Here is a 19,428-nt window from a genome sequence, read left to right on the forward strand (position 1 = left end):
CCACCCTAATCAAACCCTGCCTACATATTTTTGTTTCGTTTGTTTTGTTATAAACAAGACTGCTACTCCCTCTGTCACGGTTTAGAAAGCGCGCTTGAAAATTCTCTGCGACCTAGGTGGTTATCTATTGGTTGTGGAATGGGCTAAAAAATAACATTCACACTACGCATGCATATAGAAGTAGTACTAATTAGCTACTAGAAATAGATGCAATGCGCCCTAAACCTTGTCTATTGTGAAAACGCACGCAAATTTAACTGTGCCTTCTAAACTGTGATGGAGGGAGTAGATATTTGTAGTTTTATCTGTTTGTTTGATCAACTAGGAAGGCTGTATCATCATCAATGTATACTTGCATAAAAGTAGTCCATAAATTATAATTTTAGTAGAACAATTATAGCAGGATTAAAAAGTAGTGGACGAGGGAGCAGTTGCCCAACCAACCAAATCTGACTCGGCCAAAACCACCTTCCACGCGTCACGTCACGGGCGCGGCCTCCTGCACTCGGTCCATGGGCCGGAGCCCATCACCACCGTCCACTGCTCCGATCGGCGCGCATCAACGGCAGGCATCAGCGGCCCCGGGCCCCACGGCACCCTCAGATCTATCCTACAACTAGTAGTAGATTCCTATGTGGTGGGTACCCCGAGTGCGCCGGGTCCACGTACCGAACACGTCCACGTCGCCCAGGTCAACCGTTTCCGGCCCGGCCCATGGGCCGGGTCTACCCGCGCCGTGACGGAAACCCCCGTGCCGCTGCCCTCTGGCTTCTTCTTCTCCCTGCCGGGGTCGCCCGCCCCATTAAAACGGTGGGAGAAGGAGAAGCTTCTCCTCCTCCTCCTCCCGCCCCGAAATCCGCACCCAAAATCCGAATTCTAGCGGTAAAAAATCGCCGCCGGGAACCAAATTCCCCGATTGTTCGCCTCGCACGCGCCTGTAAGTAATAAGAATCATTATCGATCGAACCCTTTCCTCCAAATTCGGCGTTCGAGCGTGGTAGGCGCTTTGCTGCCGTCTTGTTGGCTGAGTTTTCCGCGCGGATTTTTCAGCGGATTCCGGGCCTGGAGCCTCGCTGGGGAGATCGAGTCCGGAGCCGGAGGGGATGTCAGGGCCCCTCGACCGATTAGCCAGGCCATGTGAGTACAAAAGTGTTTATTTATTTCCTTTTATGGATAATTGTTGTTGGTTAGGGTGTTTACTTCCTTTAGAACTTGGAGGAGGAACCAATTTCCTAGGGCTCAAAGTTTCTGGGTTCTCTCGCTCTTTCCTGCATGAACTTAAGTTTCTTTTTTCAATTTTCAATGTTTGGGATTAAATAGGCTCGTATTTTGATTATTGTGCTCCTGGAATAGTTATATGGATTGTGGGATTTGGGGCTACCTGGAGCATCTTCTTCATTTAACAGTAAAAGTCCACATGTAAAAATACCCAACTCCTGTGTGAAAAAAGGAAAAGTCTTCGAGCAGAAGTCTGCTCTGTTTTCAGTTGTTCTTACTTGGCATCACTAATGGATATTATATCCCCTATGCTCTTACAATGGGAATGACATCTTACCTAATGCGTGAAGGTTACCTTCCTTTAAAAAAGATTGTGTTATTATTATATCTAGTGCGTGAAGGTTAATAGGTAATCATTGTCAAAGATAGCTACACAAGACTAAATTGTAGAGTATAGAAAAATGCAGAGAATTAACATGTTGCGTTTTTTATGCCACGTGTATAAACCAACAAAGTTCTAAACCATCCAACTAATAATCAGTGCTACTGTGTTAAAAAAAACTAATAATCAGTGCAAGGTTCTTGCTGCTTGCACTCTGTATGGTGCTGAACAAAATTGACGACACTGTCCCTTTTTGCAAGTCACCCTTGCTGAATCTTCATACTAGCACCTGTAATCACAAAGTGTTGTTTCAGCATACGGGTAACTGTATTTGGCATGGGTTCTTGCTGTAGTTCCTTGCAGAACACTATTATCTAGCTAGCCCACTAATCTGTTTTTGTTACTAGAGTAACTGTATCTGCTTTTGCTTTGACTACAATATGGAATATTAACATATTATTACTGGGCGCAGCTTTTGAAGGATTTACACATAATGATGGAAAGAAAGAGAGCAGATCGGATGCAGACAACTCAGAAGGAGAGAAGAAGACTAAAATAGCCTCCTTCAAGAAAAAGGCAATTAACGCAGGGAACAAATTCAGACATTCCCTAAGGAGGAGAAGCAAAAAGAAGAATGAAAATCAGATTTCCATCGAGGACATAAGAGATGTTCAAGATCTACAGGCCGTTGAAGCATTTCGACAATGCTTGCATGATGAGGACTTGTTGCCACAACAACATGATGATTACCACATGATGCTGAGGTACAGAATCTGCTGATTTCAGGGTCTTAATCTGACTGTATGGTGTAGATTTCTTCCCAATAGCCCCACCTTAGGAAACCGTGTACCAATGTCAATTGCCTATGTGTGCTCAAGAGGCTATCATTATTACAGACATTGATAGTTGTTTTAATTTTCGAAAAAAAAAGATAATTGTTTTACTATCTGATGTTTATTTATATCAATCATGTGTAGGTTCCTGAAGGCACGGAAGTTTGATGTTGAGAAGGCAAAGCTTATGTGGTCTGATATGCTTACATGGAGAAAGGAATTTGGGACCGACAATATAGAGGTAAAGCAGAAACTTGTACAAATGTAGTATTACATGGATTTAGCATTTTTCTTGCTTAAGAGTAACTTCAGGATGTTGGCACTTTTTTTTTTACTCAGGAATTTGATTACGCTGAGTTAAACGAAGTTATGAAGTATTATCCACAGTTTTACCATGGGGTGGATAAAGATGGAAGACCTATCTATGTGGAGTTAATAGGAAAAGTTGATGCCAACAAGGTGCTGCAAGTAACAACTATAGACCGATATGTGAAATATCATGTCAAGGAGTTTGAGAAATGTTTCCAGATGAGATTTCCAGCTTGCTCAATAGCTGCAAAACGGCACCTGGACTCATGCACAACTATTCTGGATGTGCAAGGCGTGGTATGGCTCTTTACGAAACATTGCTGTCAAGTCTCAACCTTGAAATCACATTTTTTTAAGACTTTGTAATTGACTACTTTTCTGTAATTCAAGGGACTGAAGAACTTCTCGAAATGTGCAAGGGAACTAATCACCCGACTGCAGAAGATTGACAGTGACAACTACCCAGAGGTAGGTGATCCTGTGATGGATGTTGGGTCACAAATTTCAGTTCTATCATTTACATTCTTAAAGATTTATTTCCTGTCATGCGGGCTTATCATTATACTTCTCATGGCCCAACAGTACAGTATCTAACATGTTCAGAATGCTGCTGCAGACATTATGCCGGATGTACATAATTAATGCTGGCCAAGGCTTCAAGATGTTATGGGGCACAATAAAGTCTTTTCTTGATCCGAAAACTGCTTCAAAGATTCATGTAAATATTTCTATTATGTAGGATTGATTTGATGCATAATTGTTAATCGATTTAGTACACAGATACTAACTATATTTCAATCTTTTCACTTGAAGGTTCTTGGAACCAAGTACCAAAATAAGCTACTTGAAATAATCGATGAGAGGTCAGAATCTTTAATCTTGTCTGTGCATGCCTATGTTCGTAGGTTTCCAGACTAATGCCTTTTTGGTTTCCATTCATGCAGTGAATTGCCAGAATTTTTTGGTGGCAAATGCAAGTGTGAAGAACATGGAGGTTGTCAGAGATCAGATAAAGGTCCTTGGAAGGATCCCACCACAATAAAGGTTGTGAGCTCCTCCTCCAGAAAGAGAGGATATTTCATGCACACTGCTATTTGCTGGGCGTCTTGTGTTTGCTAATCTGACACATCTTCATTTCTTCCAGAGGGTCCTGAATGGCGAGGCAAACTACGACAGACAAATCGTGACCATATCAGGCACTGATGGCAAGATCATCGGTTATGCTAGGCCACAGCGCCCAAATGTAAGTTATATAAGCTTGGTTGGACATGAAGAGTTGTTGAACCATCTGTTCAATCTGTAATGAATACTTACTATGTTACTATTAAAGCAGGGAAAGGGCAGTGATGCATCTGCTGAGTCTGGGTCTGAAGTGGAAGATGTTACATCTCCTACTGCACCAAAGACCCTCATAACGAACCCTTCTTTGACCCCTGTACATGAGGAGGCAAGTATATATCACATGTTGAGCGTACAATCAAGAAACCTGGCATTATCAGCAGTTCAGCATAGTCTGCATCAGTAACATTGTCAACTAAATATAGCGAATGATGTAAACAGGAAAAGTTTTTTTTTTGAAAAATGATCACCAAAGTATGATTATTCTTTTACAATTTTTTTACCTGAAACTGTTTTATAGGAATTTCTTCCCACGGTATATTTTTATATATTTTCTCAAAAGAAGCAAAGTCTAATTACAGTGAAGAAGTAAAAGTAAGGAAAAAAAACTAACCATCTATCTAAGAGCCTAGAAGCTAAAACTGTAAGCAGATATAACAACATATATAGCTGAAGGAAGCAAGAGCAAGAATGATGCTTATCTGAAGTTCTGCACCCAGTCTGGAAGTGACCCATATGATTTCCTCTTGGCCCTGAGCACCAGCCGTTGCAATTCCTCCTCGAAGTGTTTTCTATAAGCATAAAAACTTGGAGGAACAGCCCTAAAAATGTAAGCATTCCTATAGTATTCCAAATGGCCCAAGCAACTAGAATGATTATTTCCATAGCAAAGGGCAGATTCAGCAGATGCCTGATATTGCCAATTTGATCTTGAATCCCAGCTGACAAGGCTGTCCAACTGGGGCATATGTTCTTCCAACAGATTTCAGCAAATGGGCAATGGAAGAAGAGGTGATCCCTTGATTCCACAAGACCACAACATAGTGATCACACATGACACAAGTGTAATCTTGAATGAAGTTCTTCCTCTAGGAGTGTGTTCAGTCTATCATTCAGAAGTAGCCAGAAAAATATTGGGTGCTTGAGCTGATTACAAGTTCTCCAAAGCCAGGTGGTGGCAAGAATTGAAATGGAATCTCCAAGTAATAGCTTTTAAGCCTGATCCTGAATTGCTGGACATTTACTGGAAATTACCAAGAATCAGGCTCATCCCCAAGGATAAGGCCATCTAACAGAGCTTCCATTTGCTGAAACTGATCAAATGCTTCTACTAACAAAGGCAAATGGAATTATTCTTTTAACATTCATTTGAACTGAAACTGATCAAATGCTTCTACTAGCAAAGGCAAATGGAATTATTCTTTTAACACTCATTTGAACTGAAATTGATCAAATGCTTCTATTAACAAAGGCAAATGGAATTATTCTTTTAACATTCATTTGAACTGCAAAGGCCCTTGCATCCAAATACTCCAATGTTGAGTAATATAGAATTTGTATAAATATGCTATCCAGACAACCATGGAAGATACCCCATGGCTACTACTTAGTGCCACCTTTAATACTGCAATACATGTTTCTAACAGGTAACCTCTTACTATTTCAGTCAAAATTTGCAGCACATGCATCCACGTCTGCTGCTCACCCCACTATTGAAGACAGCATCCCTGTTGTTGACAAGGTTGTGGACGACGGATGGAGCAGCCCCAGAGCTAGTCCAGTGTCTTCTTCCTCTGGTATTTTATGTTGTTGCTTTACTTTTTACTTTCATGGAAAGCCCTTGTCAAGTTGTCCAAAATAACTAGACCTTTTCTTACTTTTATTTCAAAATAGTTATGAGTGTATTCCAGAAAAAAAATAGTTATCGACTCCAAGAGGTAGTCTGTGCATTCCTATGCACTGGTATACTTTTAAGTTTTAACTACATAGTAGATAGTTACATAAATTATCTATAGAGTTATTTTTTATCCACAAATACATGTACCACCATAACCCTTTGAGCTACTTCTATTTTATTAGTTTAGTCTAATCATGCTATTATTAGAGTGTAACCCTGAAAATAACCCTACCGCTTGATTGATATGCAAGCGTGTATTGTGTGTTTGTTGATTAACCTGTTTTCTTAACATGTTTACCCAGGTTCATTATCCTTGAGAAATCTGCCGACCACATTCGAAGGAATTCGGACCTTGGCTGTCGCATGGCTGACAGTCTTCATCGTGACCCTTTTCGCCATGCTTCGAAGTATCCCGAGCAGAATGGCCAAAAGGCTCTCGAACCAATCCAATGATCACGACCACTATTACGTGGACTGCCCTCAAGAGCAAGAGTACAAGGAGGAGTTCCGACCTCCGTCTCCTGCCCCGGCCTACACAGAGAAGGATATCCTTTCAACTCTGGTAAGACGGCTAGGTGAGCTGGAGGAGAAGGTGCAGGCGCTTGAAAAAAAGCCATCCGAGATGCCATTCGAGAAGGAAGAGCTGCTCAATGCGTCCGCCCGCCGCGTGGACGCCTTGGAAGCCGACTTGATTTCTACAAAGAAGGTAGGCTTTTTTTGGCTTAAAGCATATTAACTTTACGGATTTAGTCTGAATTTGCTATGTTTAAAGAGATATGTACTCCTGTAACAAATCAACAAGGTTATGATGAATTGTTTCTTCTGGTTTTCATCTACAGGCCCTCTACGAGGCGCTGATGCGTCAGGACGAGCTGCTCGCATTCATCGACAAGCAAGACATGCTCAAGTTCCGCGTATGTCGCAGTCAGCCCACGCCGTTATTTTTTCCAGACACCTGAAGATGGTACTACCATCTTTAAGGTCTTCTGCTACCTCTTCTGTACTAATGCGTGCCCTTCGTGCATATACACATTGCAGAAGAAGAAATTCTGCTTTTGAGGAGCTTAAACGACGATGAGGGGGAGGGAGACACTTCATCGGCGGAGCTGTTGGTGCGTAAATACTGGAATCGATCGGACGATCATGCTCTCCGTGCGCAGAGCTGACCCTTCGTACATATTTATGTATATGTCATGGGCGTAAATGCATGTAATTTGTGTATGGGAAAAGAAGGCGTGCTGTATATCTGTTTGTATATTGGGCTGCGGACTGCTGAGGCTGAGGATCCTGAAATCACCACGGTATATGATGTGTTGGAGTTGTCGTTGTTCCATGTACATGATCAAATTTGCATCATATGATTGAATGTGTGATGATTTTTTTGTAGCATGGTCAGTTTGTATAGTATATATATCATTGGATGAACCGATTGTGACCTTGTGCTATGTTTTGTGACGCTTGATTTTTTGTCGCATCTTTTTAATTCGACCGATTCATGGTGATGGAAATTTGAATTCCAAGGGAGGGCTTGTTTCCTGAAGCACGCGTGACATGTTCAAAAACCCAGATTCCGAATTAACGAAAAGGTGGAAAGTCGAAAAGGATTCTTCTGAGAGTATCCTTGTCTTGGTATTTAATGGTTTTCCTACTTTATTGTACTGCTGTTCAATGTTGAGATGAACGCCATGCGGCCTTATTAACTTTATGGATCTAGTCTGAATTTTCGCGATTACACTGTTACCAAGAATGAGGTTCAGCTTCATAATTTGCACAAGCAAAATTTTGACACTTTTGGATGGTTGCCAATGTCTTGATACGCATATGTTCCATAGCCAATTCTAGTTTGATTTTCTTACCAACAGTGACACGACCAAAACCAAAAATTCTGGTTGATTTGGCTTGGGCTTGAAGCAAACACAACATTAATTTCTAATTTGTTTACTACTACTGAAAAATGCCCTTCAGCTTCATAACTCGTGTGCGGACTTATTGCCTTACATTCATTTATACATACTTTCTCGAATAATATTTGTCCGCGAGGATTACACCGTTCCACACAAACTATTTTACCTCGCTGGGAAGCCACAAGCAAGTGTTCCCAACCTGAACACACGTTCCCAGCAAATAGGCTCAAGGGTATGGAAATGAAACAGATCTCCAAAAGAAGCAAAAAAACGAAGAGGAAAAAAACACAAGATTGATCGTCAAAAGAACAAACAGTCGCCAGGATCTTCAGACTAAACGTCAGCTGGCAGTGGGGAACACGGAATCCCGAGCATCAACGGCGCGATTCGTCTCGCGTAGGTGGAAGATGCTGAGCCGAGGAGCCTAGGTAGGTGCGTGGTTGTATTTCCTGAACACCCTCTCCTGGTTCTCCCTCCACCACTCCTCGGCCTGCTGCTCGGCGAATCTCCTCTTGCTAACAAAGGTTTTCAAGAGAAAGAACCGTAAGTAAATATGCACTAGCACCTTGCCACCTTCAGAGTTTTGTTATTGGGTTGTTATGTGGTACAGATGCCTCGAACAAGTTGTTGAGATGTATGCCCCTCACTCTCAGAAAAAAAAAAGTTGAGATGTATGCATAAAGCAGTAAAAGGGGTGGGAATGGAGTACCTGAACCGGACACGCTTGAATACTTTGGTGCCGTCTCTCAGCTGAATAAGTGTGACATGAACTCCTGGCTCAAACTGCTCGATCAGCTGCACCTCACCATGGGTGCCATACTTTGGTGCAAAGTCGCCTGGAGCCCTCCCATTGCTCTCCATGATTCGATGGCATGGAGATTCGCTTGTCAAGGAAGTGCCATCCAGGTTACCCATGCTAGCTGACCTGCCATGGTGTGTTATTTCATGCATCCCGCCAATGGGGAGGCGAGGCTGTTCATTTCCAGAAATGGCCTCCGGTGGATGACTACACTGTCCAGTGAGATACTTCTCTGATTGGCTTTGCAAGTCTTTGATACTGTCAGAGAATTCAGCAGGCACCTTGTCTGCAATCCCTTTGAGCTGAATATTGAAAGGATGTGAAGTTATGAGTATCCACTAATACAGATCGACAAAACATGGAACAACTCTTGCTATATGAGCCACTAAATACAAAAGTAATACCTCATTGCTCGTTTCATTTGATTATCCCTGAAGCACACCTCTTATTGTATTTTTATTGGATTAATTATATAGAGGTGTGAACACTTTAAGTGGTGTACCATAGAAGAAAGCACAATAAATATGGCAGCATGATAGGTACAAGAGGGCTCCAATAAAGTTCAAGTTGCGTACGTAGCTTGAAGTAGTAGTCTACTATACCTCTGTGTCAAGAAACCTAATAAAGTCCAACATGGAATTGCGTCTGGTAGATTCTTCTGCAGCTAGAGAGGCAGCGCTTTTAGCTCTTCTTTCTGTTTTCTGTAGTTGCTCATCCTGGACTTCACATTTCTGTTTTAGCTTATTAACCTATCAAAATTATATGATTTTATCAAAATCAGCTAACCGTGCTAAAGCCAAGAAGATACAGTAAAAAAAGAAAAAAAAAAGACCTAGACCTAGACTTCTAAATCATACCTGAGTTTGCAACTTTGAGATGTCTTGATTCAGCGTCTCATTAGTCTTCTTCAGGTTATCGATATCTTTGGTGTCACTTTTAACAGACAGAGCACTCATCATTGCTGGAGATGGACTTGGCTTCTTATGAGATTGTGACACCACGGGCATGCCCATTCCCATTGGCGCCATGTTTACTCCCATTCCCATTCCCATTCCCATACCCATTCCGCCCATTCCCCCCATTCCTCCCATTCCTCCCATTCCCATAGGCTTTACAAAACTAGTTGGGACTGCCAAAGCTGTAGCAGGACCTTGGGGTGCCCTCGCATTGGACACAGGGTCAGGTTTCATCTCACTTCTAACTGATTTTGCATCCGCATACTTGACTGGCTCTGCTGTTGCTGCTGTTGCTAGCCTTGAAGGCCTTATGTCTGGCCTCTCTGACTTATCTTTGATATCAACAGATCGACGAGTCATGACACTCTTTTTGTTATTATATGGACTATTAGTGCCGCCGCTATCTGCAGCTTTCAGTTTCATGAAACATGAATCACATACACGATGTGGCTTGCCAGGAGTTGGTGCCAACGCAGCCTTCAGGACCTTCCTTGAACTACATGCATGGCAATGCACAAGCCCGCAATTGTAACAATTGTGCCGCTTTCTTGTGAAACCAAATGGTTGCCTACACCCTGAGCAGACAGACTGATCTGCGCCTGAAACCCACTTATGTATGCAAATACATGTCGTAAAATTTGAACCACATGCTATACTTTTAACGTGACGGTCTTTTAACGCGTCCACGATAGTTGGTTTCTTTTTATCTTCAATACCACCATGTCCCAGCCTTCCATTGGCCCCCATACCCCAGGTATATACTTCGCTCCGTGAAGTCAAGACTGCAACATGGTTAGAGCCACATGAGATCTCTTCAACCAACTCACTGTTCAACTTGTCTTGTACTTGGCAAGGTAGTTTACCATCGGCTTTTGGATTCCCAAGTTGACCATTACTAGAGCTACCCATTGTAAAGACATGACCAGATGTGGCGAGTGCAACAGTCATACTATGTCCACAGGCTACCTGATGGAAATTATTATCAACAAGGGCTTGAACAACAGTGGGAACTAGCCGAGCCTCCTTGTCTCCATGACCCAAGCGATTCTTATCTCCATCACCCCAGGTGAATAGCTTCCTGGATACCACATTCATGCCTGTCTGACTATTGGTCTCCACAATTGCTGCGGAATGCCAAACACCACATGCAACTTTCATCGTTCTGAACCCACTCAAAGATTCAACTTCCTTTGGATAGGAAACACTATCACGATTTCCATGCCCAAGAGCACCAAATGTCCCATCACCAAAAGTGAATACTTTTCCACTTGACATGGCAAGTGCTGAATGCCACGAGCCACATGCAACAGATAACACTTGAAGCCCTTCTAAAGGTCCTGACACTCGCTTTGGAAGCCAGTGGCTAGCCCCAAGGCCATGTCCTAGCAATCCAGCATTGTAAGAACCATCACCCCAATTGTACAAATCACCAGAGGCAGTTACAGCACAAGTATGAAACTCTCCGCATGCAATATACTCCACGTTGGACACTGCTAAAGACTCAACAAGTTTGGGGCGACTAATATCTTCATCAGTTCCATGACCAAGCCGCCCACCAAGTTCTTCACCCCAAGTGAATACTTCTCCTTGTCTGGTAGTAAGAGCAATGTGCCTCGAACCACATGATATCTGCTGTACGTCCAAAACAACATCCGACTCAAGAGGTTTAGGAATCAAAACATCTGTTTTGGAGCACAAAAAGTTTGAGGATCCATCTGGGGGGAGCACATCAGTCCACACCTCACCCCATACATAAACATCACCAAGGGATTCTATATCATCTGGTCCAGAACCTTGACTGGAAGAACTAGGGACGCTGCTGGATATGCTAATCCGACTACTGTCTCCCGTACTTACTCTTAGCATATTTGCACGATCTGATCTAACATCTGCTCTTGAAGAATTCAATGGATAGGCTGCGCCATAACCAGCTGAGTAATAACTGCGGTTAATACTTGAGGCAATCTCTAGTCTTGTATCATACGCATCTTGATATTGGGACACTTCCTGAAAAAGCGATACGCGTGTTAAACAAAAACATTCTGAAATTTATGATCAAGTGTAAGCCACTCTCCAATCTTCGCCTGGTACAAGGAGCGGTAAGATGGATACATGATAGGGAATCAGATGGTAACTAATCCACACAACAAATAAGAATTAAATGGCTCCCAAGCATTGTTTTCTTAGCACAGGACTGTCGTAAATCACATCTGTGCGCAAGTATAAACTCTTCTAGTTTAACAGTTATAATCTTGTATGCTCAAATAAGATAAGTAACATAGTTTACGTGCACCATTATTGGGTAGCTTAGGGAAGTTGAAGCACCTCACAAGTCACTAGTAGTTTCTAAAAATTATGGCTTCTAAAGGAAGCAAGCCGTTGCAAAAGGACTTAACTAATTGATAGATGGATATCAGAATGATGTCTCAATTACTTTATAGAGGAATGCTTATAATATTTGTATTGATTGTAAATAATGAAATAGATTGTTTAGAAGACCAACAACTTACATCAGAAAATGATATTCTATCACTTTGGAAATCTGTTGGAAAATTTACACGGCATGAAGTAATCAGTGTCTCAAGTGTTGAAAACCACACTTCAACCTCTACTTGATCCTTGCAAACCTGTTGATCAGCTAGAATTCCGTGTCATTATTGTCTTCGATAGATCATCGTACGAAGCATATCAAACATGAAGCATTTCACATCAGTTCAAACGAGTATAAAGAATTTATCTTTTACCAGATCAAGGGAACGCAGGCCGTTCTTGTATATCAGTGAAAATGACAGGTAATCCTTCTCAGGGCGTAGAAACCTCCTAAAAACAGCCTGTCAAAGAAAGGGCAAATGCATAAGATCCCAATTCCAGATGTCAAATAAAATTAAACTGAAATACTACATAAACTCATCTTAGTAAATTCTTGGATATAAAATTTGATCCTGTGAATGTAAACCAACAACGTAACCACCAACGGTTAACTGATCAATGGTAATTCAACTTACAGTTCTCTGTCCAGGTATGATTTTGGACACGGAAGACAGTCTGAGACACTTTTCCTTGTTGTGCGAGTACCAAACTAATGCTGTTTCGTCCTGTAATGAGAAAATAAGGACTTGTGTTCTCATCCTGTAATAAGAACATGGACACTGGTACCACACAAACACACACAAAAACTTACACTAGAAAGTCTGAACTCACGAATCTTGGGTTTTCCCTTCCGACTATACTTGATAAGCTTGCTGCCTTTCTTTAAAGTAATAAGGGCCTTTCGGACATGTAAAATATAGTGCAGATTAGCATTGCTGATTATTTCAATAAATAAATGTGTGTCCAACCAAAAAAGGCAAATGATACACAGCACAGTATGTGGAGTCTCACGTTATCATCTGGTGTCATCTAAACTGCAACAGGTCACCATTCTATTTTCACCTTTTGATTACTTGTGTCTGCACAGATAAGCTCATAATGGGGTACCGGCATCACAACAGGCAGATAAAAAATGAATATATATAGGCGAATGAATGTGATTTTGGTGCCTAAGTATTCCCCGCATCCCCATTGCGAGTGTGAAGGTGGTTATGAACTTATAATGCACTGTTCCAAAACTATTTAAAAAGGATTGTTTACACAATATATGTAAACATGGAAATGTCAACATGAAATTCAGCCTTGGTATCGCCAACAAAAAAAAAACATGGATAATGCAGGACTATGTTCCCGGTAATAGCAACGAATTCGGATATCAAAATTTGCAGGTCTACATGACTATCTATACGACATCTGTGATTTTTTCAGAACTCCTGAAACATTCTATCACGCACAAAAACTGTAAAAGGGGGACACGAGCTCGCCTGAACAATTTATGGTTCAGCTGCGCATTTCATTTGCAGATGTCACCAGGCACAGGTTCTCCCTTTAATCTACGGAATGTGCACTAAACTGTCGAAAATAAACCGCAGCCGCACCTTGGGCAGCGCCAACCGAGATCGATCTTGGGCGTTGAAGAGGGAGAATCTGATCGAACAACTAATGTGTTAGATTAATCAACAGGGTACCAACCAAGCAGGGACGGACTGGAACAACCGGCCCAATCAAAGCAAGGGTTCCTTACCAGCAGACGGAGGATCCAGTCCGAGTCGCTTATGCGAGGAGGCTTGGGCGGGTAGCTGCGTCCCGTCGCCGGCGGCGAGGTCGCCGATGGTGGGGCATTACGAGGTACGCGAGGCAGAAAAGGAGGAGAAATCTCCGCACGGACCAAAGAAATCCAGCCGGTCTGGGCGGGTCTCCGATCCGCTCCGCGGCAATTCGGTGGATGGGAGGAGAGAGTGGCTCCCGCGAGGTGGCGGGGGGATGCATGGCGAGGAGCGGAGCGGCGGGTTCGGCGGCGCCGGACGCGGGAAACGGATGGATCCGACTCGCCGGGATTGCCGGGGAGGAGGGGACGAGGTGGGGAAAATATCAAATGACACTGCCACCACACACATGCTCCCCATTTTTAGAAACTGCATGCATGTGGTTGAACGTCATAAAAAAAAGACTACACCGGCACATACAACGGAGGGTTTCTACCCCCATTAGTTTTACTAGCATATAGCATATCCGTGATTCGTGGACTCCGAAAAGATTAACTCATTATTTTTCGGGTCTCCCCCTCATAACAACAATGCCGAAATCTGGTCTTACTTACAAATATGTTTAACTTATATTCACGCAACCATTCATGCAAATCCAATAATTTTATTTATTTAACTAGACCAAATCCATTTAATTCATTCACTCTCTCTGTCCCTTGATTTTTGAAGTGGCTTCCTGATTTTCACACAATTTATAAATGTATATAAATTGATGTATTCTTATGCAAAGAGTATGGTGGAATTTTTTAATTAAATAATGAACATGTTTTTTAGCACAAGCACATACTAGGTCAACTGGGTGGGGCCTTTGGGGTCATGAGTTCCAATCCCACAAAGCACAAATATTTTTCGCTGCTCCTTAGTATGTAGAAAAAGGGCACAATACATGCCCTCCTAACATATTTTATTTAACATATCTAGCTAATTTAAATGGGGTGAAAACACACATATATATATATTCGCTACTTCTTAGTCTACCAAAAAAAAGGTGCATTGCAGGCCCTTCTAACATACTCCCTGCGTCTTAAAATAAGTGTCTCAACTTTGTATTGGTTCTAGTATAAAATTGTACTAAGGCTGGTCGTAATGGTAGTATCATAGGTAGTATCATGCATGTCAACTAAGCAATTTTAATGAGGTGGCATAGCATTAAATGAAGAAAGAGAGGATGTAGTATCATATCATGATACCGTATCATAATAAATTATATGCTACTTTGTGTCATGCATGGCAATAAATAGAGTACTACATGATACTAATATATAATACTATGCATTAGGGAGGTAGTATCACACATTAGTATCATATGCATGATACTAGTATATGATACTCCCCATTACAATCAGCCTAAGCTTGAGACACTTATTTTAGAACGGATGGACTACTTTATTCAACATGTGTAGCCAATTTAAACGAGGTAGAAGACATTTAATATTCCATGACAATTAATTAGGTTAATTAAGGTTATACCATAAAAAGATTTTTATATTAGTTAACAAGAACGACTAATAGCACAGTTGGATACTAAGCATTTTTTGGTGAAATTACATATATAAATCATTTTTATCCGAGTTACGCTTGCAAAGTTATAGCACAATCATTTTAACATATCCTTTGTACTCCCTCTGTCCCATAATGTAAGACGTTTTTTGACTCTAGTGTTGTGTAAAAAACCATCTTACATTATGGGACGAAGGGGGTAAATAATAACCAGGGACCTAAATGGGCTGAAAATAGAGTGAACTGGGTCTACTATAGCTCGACGCGGAATACTAGCCAGCGCTCAGGTGCGCGTGACAGTGGCTACAGAAGTTGGGCTGAAGCCCAACAGATAGAGAGAAAGTGGAGGGACTTAATACGGGACCGCGGGTTATTTAAAATGAATACCAGGGGGCTTTTATAAAACATACGGAAGAAGTACTCCATCTTTATTAGTAGGTATAGATTCACATGAGGTTTTGTTTGCCATGATTAAAACTCAAATTTAAATGTGTCAAAAGATGTGTGGTTTTATTTTTTATGGATTGTTCACAGGACATGTGTACATCACCCAAACTTTTCAAAATACACGATGAAAAAACAAAAACAAAATGGCATGATAAGCGTCCAAGAGGACAAAAGAAAAAACTGACATTTTTCATGTTGAAACTGTCTTTTTTGTTTCTCTTTGTATATTTCAATTTTTATTTTATTTTGTAGAGGGGGGTGGATATATGTCTTTTGAGCATTCACAATTGTTTTGAGAATTTTTGAAACTTTTAAATTTGTTTTTTTCTAAACTAGAAGCATGAGAGCATATGAATGGTGGTACTACTGGATATTCTTTTGGGGGTAGTGATAGGGTTTTTTTATCGTAGCACTCCCTCCATTCAGAAATACAATATGTTCTAACCTTTTTATGAATCGTTGTATGACACGTTTTAGTGTGTTTGTTCACTCATTTCAATCCGTATGTAGTCTATATTAAATATCTAAAACATCTTATATTTGTGAATGAAGGAAGTAGTTGTCTTGATGTTGATGTATGATTGTTTAGCGCATCAACTTGTGCTGCTAATCAGTAGGCCTTTGTCACTATTTTCTGATGTACGTATAAAATTTTGGAATGTTCTTGATACCCTCATGACACTTACTTCTTCGACCTAGCCCATCTGCAAAAACTAAACCAGCACATACAACGGAGGATTTCTACTCCCATTGTTCCTATTTACATGATGGCGTTGTTTTCGATGATTTAAAACTTGAATTTAAATGTGTCAAAATATTTCTGATATTTTTTATGAATTGTTCACATGACATGTGTACATCCCCCAAAAAATTCAAATAACACGACGAAAAAAAAGACGGCATGAGAAGTGTCCAAGATGACAAAAGAAAAAACTGACATTATTCATGTTGAATCTGTCTTTTTTGTTTCTTGTATATTTCAAATTTTTATTTGATTCTTTTAGAGGGGGTGGACACATGTCTTTTGAACTTCCACAATTGTTTTGAGAATTTTTGAAACTTTTAAATTGTTTTTTCTAAACTAGAAGCATGAGAGCATATGAATGGTAGTATTATTGAACATTCATTTGGGGCGGTGATAGTCTTTTTTATCATAGTACTCGCTCCATTCACAAATATAATATGTTCTAAAAAATTATGAATCATTGTATGTAGACATGTTTTAGTGTGTTTGTTCACTTATTTCAATCCGTATGTAGTCTATATCAAATATCTAAAACATATATATTTGTGAACGAAGGAAGTACTTGTTTGGATGTTGATGTATAAGCTGAGCGTAGGAGGAACTATGCTCAAATTTTATGTGCGAAGGTGAGACTTGAAATCAGATTGTTTACCGCATCAACTTGTGCTGCTAACCGGTATGACTCTAGGCCTTTCTCACTATTTTCTAATGTACATGTAGAATTTTTCAAATGTTCTCGATACCCTCATGAAACTTACTTCTTCGAGCTAGCCCATCTGCAAAAATTACACCGGCACATGCAATGGAGGATTTCTATTCCCATTGTTCCTATTTACATGACGGCGTTGATTTCCATAATTAAAAAATCAAATTTAAATGTGTCAAAGACTTTTGATTTTTTTATGAATTGTTCAAGGGACATGTGTACCCCCAAAAATTCAAAATACATGTTGAAAAACAAAAAAAACGGCATGAAAAGTGCCCAATATGACAAAAGAAAAACTGGCATTATTCATGTCGAATCTGTCTTTTTTGTTTCTCTTTGTATATTTCGTTTTATTTTATTTTTTTAGAGGCGGTGGGCACATGTCTTTTTTGAACATTCACAATTGTTTTGAGAATTTTTGAAACTTTTAAATTTGTTTTTTTCTAAACTAGAAGCATGAGAGCATACGAATAGTGGTATTACCGGATATTCTTTTTGGGGCAGTGATATATTTTTTATCATAGTACTCCCTCCATTCACAAATACAATATGTTCTAACTTTTTTGTGAATCGTTTTTGAAGGAAATATGCCCTAGAGGCAATAATAAAGTTGTTATTTATGTTTCCTTATATCATGATAAATTTTTATTATCCATGTTAAAATTGTATTAACCGGAAACTTAGTACATGTGTGAATACATGGACAAACAAAGTGTCACTACTATGCCTCTACTTGACTAGCTAATCAATGATGGTTATGTTTCCTAACCATGGACAAAGAGTTGTCACTTGATAAACGGGGTCACATCATTAGAGAATGATGTGATTGACTTGACCCATCCGTTAGCTTAGCACGATGATCGTTTAGTTTGTTGCTATTGCTTTTTTCCATAACTTATACATGTTCCTATGACTATGAGATCATGCAACTCCCAAGTACCGGAGGAACACTTAGTGTGCTATCAAACGTCACAACGTAACTGGGTGAGTATAAAGATGCTCTACAGGTGTCTTCGATGGTGTTTGTTGAGTTGGCATAGATCAAGATTAGGATTTGTCACTCCATGTACCGGAGAGGTATCTCTAGGCCCTCTCGGTAATGCGCATCACTATAAGCCTTGCAAGCAATGTGACTAATGAGTTAGTTACGGGATGATGCATTACGGAACGAGTAAAGAGACTTGCCGGTAACGAGATTGAACTAGATATTGAGATACCGACGATCGAATCTCGCGCAAATAACATACCGATGACAAAGGGAACAACGTATGTTGTTATGCGGTTTGACCGATAAAGATCTTTGTAGAATATGTGGGAGCCAATATGAGCATCCAGGTTCCACTATTGGTTATTGACCGGAGATGAGTCTAGGTCATGTCTACATAGTTCTTGAACCCGTAGGGTCCGCACGCTTAAACGTTCGGTGACGGTCGGTATTATGAGTTTATGTGTTTTGATGTACTGAAGGTTGTTCGGAGTCCCGGATGTGATCACGGACATGACGAGGAGTCTCAAAATGGTAGAGATGTAAAGATCAATATATTGGAAGCCTATGTTTGGACATCGAAATGGTTCCGGATGAGTTCATGCATTTTCCAGAGTACCGGGAGGTTACCGGAATCCCCCGGGAGTCAATGGGCCTTAATAGGCCATAGTGGAAAGGAGAAGGAGGCGGCCAAGGTGGGGGCGCGCCCCCAAGCCCAATCTGAATTGGGAGGGGGGTGGGCCCCCTTTCCTTCTCTCCTTCTCCCCCTCCCTTCCCTCTCCTACTCCAACTAGGAAGGGGGAATCCTACTCCCACCGGGAGTAGGACTCCCCCCTTGGCCACGCCTAGGAGGCCGCCCTCCCCCCTCCACTCCTTTATATACGGGGGGAGGGGGCACCCCATAGACACACAAGTTGGTCATTGATCTCCTAGCCGTGTGCGGTGCCCCCCTCCACCATAATCCACCTCGGTCATATCATTGCAGTGCTTAGGCGAAGCCCTGCGCCGGTAGCTTCATCATCACCGTCATCACGTCGTCGTGCTGATGAAGCTCTCCCTCGACACTCTGCTGGATCGTGAGTTCGTGGGACGTCACCGAGCCGAATGTGTGCAGATTGCGGAGTGGTCGGTCGTGAAGATGTATGACTACATCAACCGCATTGCCATAACGCTTCAACTTACGGTCTACGTGAGTATGTAGACAACACTCTCCCCTCTCGTTGATATGCATCACCATGATTTTGCGTGTGCGTAGGAAAATTTTGAAATTACTACGTTCCCCAACAGTGGCATCCGAGCCAGGTCTATGCATAGATGTTATATGCATGAGTAGAACACAAAGGAGTTGTGGGCGTGGATATATACATATTGCTTGCCGTCACTAGTTGATTCTTGATTCAGCGGTATTGTTGGATGAAGTGGCTCAGACCGACATTACGCGTACGCTTACGCGAGACTAGTTCTACCGATGTGCTTCCCACACAGGTGGCTA

General features: G+C 41.3%; 2 protein-coding genes across 4 annotated transcripts; one reads left to right on the top strand and one right to left on the bottom strand.

Moving 5' to 3' along the window:
- Positions 1-776: 776 nt before the first annotated feature.
- On the top strand, positions 777-7,196 carry LOC119289452 (phosphatidylinositol/phosphatidylcholine transfer protein SFH8-like). Of its 2 annotated transcripts, none has more exons than XM_037568772.1 (15): positions 777-937; positions 1,051-1,137; positions 2,073-2,364; positions 2,578-2,674; positions 2,773-3,039; positions 3,133-3,210; positions 3,359-3,460; positions 3,556-3,605; positions 3,687-3,786; positions 3,887-3,985; positions 4,073-4,189; positions 5,528-5,657; positions 6,061-6,464; positions 6,598-6,672; positions 6,797-7,196. In XM_037568772.1, exons 2-15 carry the CDS (start codon positions 1,104-1,106, stop codon positions 6,815-6,817), a joined length of 1,866 nt encoding a protein of 621 aa, XP_037424669.1. In that variant the 5' UTR covers positions 777-937; positions 1,051-1,103; the 3' UTR covers positions 6,818-7,196. The 2 variants fall into 2 exon arrangements, with proteins under 2 accessions (XP_037424669.1, XP_037424676.1); XM_037568779.1 differs by having other exon boundaries at positions 4,076-4,189.
- Positions 7,197-7,718: 522 nt separating this feature from the next.
- LOC119289433 (PH, RCC1 and FYVE domains-containing protein 1-like) lies at positions 7,719-13,892 on the bottom strand. Of its 2 annotated transcripts, none has more exons than XM_037568760.1 (11): positions 13,532-13,892; positions 13,386-13,434; positions 12,799-12,866; positions 12,599-12,685; positions 12,423-12,512; positions 12,162-12,248; positions 11,928-12,044; positions 9,319-11,424; positions 9,064-9,210; positions 8,372-8,763; positions 7,719-8,177 (listed from the first exon to the last, which is right to left on the bottom strand). In XM_037568760.1, the coding sequence occupies exons 3-11, from the start codon at positions 12,814-12,816 to the stop codon at positions 8,087-8,089; spliced, it is 3,135 nt and encodes a 1,044-aa protein (XP_037424657.1). In that variant the 5' UTR covers positions 12,817-12,866; positions 13,386-13,434; positions 13,532-13,892; the 3' UTR covers positions 7,719-8,086. The 2 variants fall into 2 exon arrangements, with proteins under 2 accessions (XP_037424657.1, XP_037424662.1); XM_037568765.1 differs by having other exon boundaries at positions 13,386-13,446.
- Between the last annotated feature and the right edge of the window lie 5,536 nt (positions 13,893-19,428).

Source organism: Triticum dicoccoides, chromosome 1A, assembly GCF_002162155.2.
Source record: "Triticum dicoccoides isolate Atlit2015 ecotype Zavitan chromosome 1A, WEW_v2.0, whole genome shotgun sequence".
Taxonomy (NCBI): Eukaryota; Viridiplantae; Streptophyta; class Magnoliopsida; order Poales; family Poaceae; genus Triticum; species Triticum dicoccoides.

Excerpts from the sequence above, each read along its gene's own strand:
- LOC119289452 (XM_037568772.1), top strand. The coding sequence starts at position 1,104 with ATGTCAGGGCCCCTCGACCGATTAGCCAGGCCAT. Across the intron at positions 3,606-3,686 it reads CTTGAAATAATCGATGAGAG|TGAATTGCCAGAATTTTTTG; the intron begins GTCAGAATCTTT and ends CCATTCATGCAG. Across the intron at positions 5,658-6,060 it reads TCCAGTGTCTTCTTCCTCTG|GTTCATTATCCTTGAGAAAT; the intron begins GTATTTTATGTT and ends ATGTTTACCCAG.
- LOC119289433 (XM_037568760.1), bottom strand. Across the intron at positions 12,513-12,598 it reads GTGAGTTCAGACTTTCTAGT|GACGAAACAGCATTAGTTTG; the intron begins GTAAGTTTTTGT and ends TTCTCATTACAG. Across the intron at positions 9,211-9,318 it reads TCTCAAAGTTGCAAACTCAG|GTTAATAAGCTAAAACAGAA; the intron begins GTATGATTTAGA and ends TAATTTTGATAG.